The 5,497-nt window shown below is 35.6% G+C and overlaps 1 protein-coding gene across 2 annotated transcripts in view; it reads right to left on the bottom strand.

Annotated features, from left to right (window-relative positions):
* Positions 1–1,315: 1,315 nt before the first annotated feature.
* LOC105460852 (fatty acyl-CoA reductase 1-like) overlaps positions 1,316–5,497 on the bottom strand; it is a 10,445-nt gene continuing 6,263 nt past the window's right edge. Inside the window, exons 6-9 of one of the 2 annotated variants that reach the window (XM_011707343.1) lie at positions 4,798–5,100; positions 3,674–3,964; positions 2,608–2,921; positions 1,316–1,447 (exon numbers count right to left, since the gene is read on the bottom strand). In XM_011707343.1, coding sequence (XP_011705645.1) covers positions 2,657–2,921; positions 3,674–3,964; positions 4,798–5,100 — 859 coding nt within the window. In that variant the 3' untranslated portion in view covers positions 1,316–1,447; positions 2,608–2,656. Of the gene's footprint in view, positions 1,448–1,611; positions 2,183–2,607; positions 2,922–3,673; positions 3,965–4,797; positions 5,101–5,497 lie in introns of those variants that run through there. The other variant, XM_011707350.1, reaches the window with a different exon arrangement.

The following is a 5,497-nucleotide window of genomic DNA, read 5'->3' on the forward strand; positions in this document are numbered from 1 at the left end:
TGCTCTTCCGATCTAATTTTGTGCGAAAGTCAAAATAATTGCTAGAATATCAAAACATTTTACAGCAATACTTATGTTTTAACACTCCAACAAATTATTTTGATGATTCAACAAAAAATTATTTTCAGATCTGTATTTAGCAAAATTTTTAGATTTTAACAAAATTTTCACAAAATCGTTCTTTCCGTGTACAAATTACGTTAGTGTTACGTTTTTTTATATGATATTGTGTTACTTTCTAACATATTCATCTTATATTAAATTAACAAAAATTTAAGTGGACCGTCCGTAACATTGAAATGTATTGAATTTAACACATATTTTCCAACTGTGTAATTATAAAATCGTAAAAGTAAGAAATGGTAACAAATGAAAGTAGCGGCGATTTATAAATAAATTCACATGTAATAATATTGGAATAACATGCAAATTAATACGCAGAAAAATATTACGTATTTGTGTTAAAAGCGATCCACTTAAATGTGTGTTGAATTTTTATATGAATTTTTACCATCCGAATGTTAATTTAACATAATGTCAGGCATCATCATTATGTTCAATTTGAATATTTTGTGTTAGATTAATTAACATTTATCAATGTTAAAATATGTAACAGAATTTATCAGTAAATGAATAAATAACACGAAACTAATGTAATTTTAAATGTAAATTCTATAGAGATAAATAAAAGATGAATGTACGTGTTAGTTTAACTGAATATTTTAAGTGTCAGTTTTATTGAAGAAATATATATTTCCACAATTTGTTTTCAAATTGTATTAAACTGTTGCATTTTTGTGTAAATTTTTACATGATGTTTGTATTACTTTCTATTTCATTATTTGATAATGATTGTCAGCTAGATATTCTTCGTGTTTTTAATTCGCGATTTTTTTTGTATTGTTGATTTTGTACCGTTGAGAAATTATTTATTCTATTCGTCTGAATAGTAGAGGTTTCCATTAGCTGCATTCCATCTTACTTATGTCAAGCTATCGCATCTGAACGCGATGCAGCGTTATACCTCGAAGTGCAATTAAATGAAGGTGATATTACATAAGCGATTACACATTCCTGAGGATCTATCGCCTTGTCCCATGAAGTGTTTCGTGTGGTCGTTGACGTGCCGTACGTTCTCCTGCACTCTGGAACAATGGCAATCAGACCGAAGAGGCCGCGCATTGTTACCGGCGTGCTTTACGAGCGGCACATATGCTCGAGTATCACCGGGTATGCGATACTCGCCGCATTATGGCACTCGACCGTTCGCGTTCGGGATCACCGGCGAAATCTATCACCGATAATAAATCACCGCCGTTATATCCCCAACCGTATATACGTAACGTTCATTTTCCGTTCTTTCCGAATTTCTCCACTTTCACTGGCTAGCAATTGCGCATCGCCCACAGTTAGACTCGTTATATTTTCTGGTTACTGTCTCTATATGCTATAGTAAAAAGATAGGATTTGCTGTTATGCGTCCAAAAATATTAATCTTCTTAAATAGAAAATTTTGTTTTTGTTTTATCGTTTACTTATAACTGATTATACAATCTACAGCAAGAAAATAGATTAAAATTATGCGAATTGTCTCAAAGCTATTAATGTTGATTTAATTGATAATATTTTGTTTTATTTTAACGAGGAAAATATGGATTTCACAAGTTATATCTCTTAACTATTTAAATATTAGAAAGCACGTTTGTATGCACATTATGTATGCAACTCGGTTATACAGAGTGTATTTTAAGTCCATGTCACATAACTTCAGAAAGCTAATTCTTTGGATCATTTAAGGTCTCACAAAAATCTTATAATAATTAAAAAATCTTAATAAACATAGTTTCTAAAATCAGTACAGTTTTTGAAATGCAGGACATTGAAGTACCTCAAAGAAAAATCACATTTTCTTAAATCTTTAGTTATATCTGATATAAATCTATAAAACCAATACTTGAGTGAACGAGTTATCTAATAAATTTATGTCAAATATAACCTGAGATATTTAAGAGATTTAAGAAAATTAAGAGATAATTAAGGGACTTAAGAAAATTTGATTTTTTTATCAACGTTTATTCAACGTTGTGTAGCTTGAAAATTATTGGTTTTAAGATCTAAGGCTTTTGACTCTAAAGGTCCATCTACAATGAGAGTAGTAAGTCATAAGCCGTAAGAAATTGACCAATCACAGTCGAATATGAGAAGAATAAGCGACTGTGATTGGTCAATTTCTTACGGCTTAAGACTTACTACTCTCATTGTAGATGGACTTTAAAGGTCCATGTACAATGAGAGTAGTAAGTCTTAAGCCGTAAGAAATTAGCCAATCACAGTCGAATATAAGAAGAATAAGCGATTGTGATTGGTCAATTTTTTACGGTTTACGACTTACTACATCTATTATGTTTTGGGACATAAGGTCCATCTACAATGAGAACAGTAAAATCGTAAGCCGTAAGAAATTGACCAATCACAGTCGATTATTCTTCTTATATTCGACTATAATTGGTCAATTTCTTACGATTTACTACTCTCATTGTAGATGGACCTTAAGACTTTTGGATCTTAAATGACCCAAAGCCTCCTGAAGTTATAACATAGATTTACCTAAAATTCATACATTCCGTATGCGCAGATTGACTTTTAACATTACGTGTCACAGTTCAATGTACTCGGCCAATCCTTTTTCCACAATGTCCCACGGAGTTTTGCTGACAAAGTCGCGAATCCCGCGGAGCATTCGTTTTATGTACTCGCTCCAATCAAAGTTACTCATGTCGAATTCGAAAGTCTCGCGATCCACCGCGTTCATTCGTTCCCAAAGTTCGACCACCGCTTTATTCCCGAAGCACCATTGCTGCGTCATAAAATAGGACGTCGCCGAGAGATGAGCGTGTATCAGATCGTAAATCTGGTACCATCTGAAAATCACGAAAGTGCCAAGAGAATTACAACATTTAGAAGAAACGTTACATCTTGCGCAATATCAACATTTTTATAAATTTTCGCGAATTTTTCACTCTTTCTTGCGACAGCGGATTGCTCGAAAAGTATTTTGACATAACTCTGACGATCCGTAAAGTGTACTCTCTAAATCTGAATTAGTGAAAAATCTCTGAAAAATCACTGTTTGAGTCAGTAGCTATAACCTAATCTCACTTAACGCCTTGCATTGCTAATAAATAAGTGAAACAGAATCCGGTGTGCAATTGATGAGAACAGCGAAGTCCGCCCAGTTTCATAATATATGGTTAACGAAAAAGTTAGGTTAACTAAAACTTGAAAGTTTATTAAAACACACTTTCATAAGCTTATAGTCAAATAAACTAAAGGTTACGTGTACGTATCAGTTGAGTTGGCATCAAGTTAACTTGATGGTTAAGTCCTAATCAAACGTTATTAAACAATAAACTTCTTGGTAATTTTTAACCTTTAGTTAACCATACATTGCGAAAATGGGCCTGATTTGTCAATGATTATAGCGATTATTCACTTATTTATTAGTAATTTTCGAGAGTCAATGAAGTTGAATTTCACTGATTACCCTGCAGTGACATACTTGGGACTGACGCATTCAATGAACAACCATTGATAAATCAGTGACTATGCACTGATTCAGATTTCGAGAGTATTTGAAAGAAAGGGGGAAAAAAGAGGAAAAAAAATACTCGACCTTGAATCTCGGCCAGTGAGAATGGCCGCCCCGTCCGCCATGACCGCGGGCAACAAGTGGAACAGGCACATGAGGAGTTTGTGCACCCACAGTCTACTGTTCCAAAACATACACTGCAGCCGTACGTCTCTCACACCCGGTATTCTTGATCCGTGGGCGCGTACGTGTTTTCGAAATGTGTCCCAGGTTATCGGCCTCTGACAGGACGACACGTAATTGTACACTGGTATCCTTTCCACGTCCGGCACGACGCCCGTCACCACGTCCACTTTAAATTCCCTCTCGGTGTTCCTATCAACAAATTTAATTTTTATTTAAATTTTAATTCGTTGAGAAAGTAGCCGGGAATTTTTTTCCCCGCAAAAGAATTCATCCTTAAATTCCGTATTTTAATTAAGATTCAAAAATATTAATAGCTTGCCGCACTGAGAGAAAAATGTTTTGTATTTGTAATTATATTTGCAAAGTACTATAATTATGATTATTACTATTATAATATTAGTAATAATTATATGCATGGTTTTATCGTCCAATATATATAGTTGACATCAACAAATTTTGAAACTTACTATATACTATAGTTATTATTGCCATAAAAATAGCGGCAATTATCATAAAACTGGTTGCAGTTATCATTATTTAACTATAATTTATAGTAAGTTTCAAAATTTGTTGATGTCAATTATATATATTGGTTGACAAAACTATGCACATAATTATTATTAATTTTGTAGTAGTAATAATCATAACTATAGTATTTTGCAAATATAGCTACAAATACAAAAAATTTTTCTCTCAGTGTGTGTAGGCGTTTCTGTCAAACCGATCGATGCGCTGTATAAATTGAAGGTTGAAGGGAATTGAGGAATAGTTTTACATTTAGTGAATAATTTAATTTCTTTAAGGATTGTGACACGAAAGGAAAATTCGTAGATCGACTAGAATATTTTTTTCTGATAGAAATTATCGTCGTTTATAAAGATTATTTCAATATTAAATGATTTATATTGCGCTTAAACCCTTTCTATTGTGCGCTCATTAGCATCGATTGCCAGTCTCCGTCTCGCACAGCCACCTTAAGAAAAAAAAGCGGCATTTGTTAATAAATAGATTAACGGGCTCACCTCGTGCTGGTGCACCAGGCGGCGGCGATCAAGCACGACGTCACGTAATCGGCCGGTACGAAGTCGAGGTTTTTGTCGGTGTGGCAATGTATAGTGCGCAATAGGCCGAAGCTCGAGCTGACCAGGAGGCCGACGGGCCCGTATATACTGCCGGCCCAACCCACAATCGGCTCGCTCCAGGTCGAAGTCACGATAGACGGTCGCACGATGCACACCGGCATTCCGTCGCCGCTGTATCGCAGCACCGTGTCCTCCGCGATCGCTTTCGTGAACGCGAACGTGTTGGGCCAGCCGCCGATCAATCTGAGTTTAAGAGAAAAATGTGAAAGATCGCGCGCTCTGCACAAGGTGGAATAAGAAAAAGCACTCCCTTGCCGCGCGTTTCTCTCTCGCCGAACAGATAACGGACTCGACTGTGTGACTTGATCGACATAAGTGCAAGTCTGTGTTCAATTCGTGATGAGGAGTATCAAGAGACTATACTTGACGCGCGGTCGCGTCTCACGTGCGCGCCAGGCCAAGTATATCTTTCCTAAGGTACATCCTTTCGAGAGCGAGATGCTACAGGCTTTACTCAGGAGGGAGAACGCTTCTTCAGAAAAATAAGCCATTGTTTTTTTAAAATAAATCGATGTTATCAAAAGATGGAGATACTGGAGAAGAATATAGATTAGATCGGAAGAGCACACGTCTGAACTCC

This window comes from Wasmannia auropunctata, unplaced genomic scaffold (genome assembly GCF_000956235.1).
Source record: "Wasmannia auropunctata unplaced genomic scaffold, wasmannia.A_1.0 LD336101.1, whole genome shotgun sequence".
Lineage (NCBI taxonomy): Eukaryota > Metazoa > Arthropoda > Insecta > Hymenoptera > Formicidae > Wasmannia > Wasmannia auropunctata.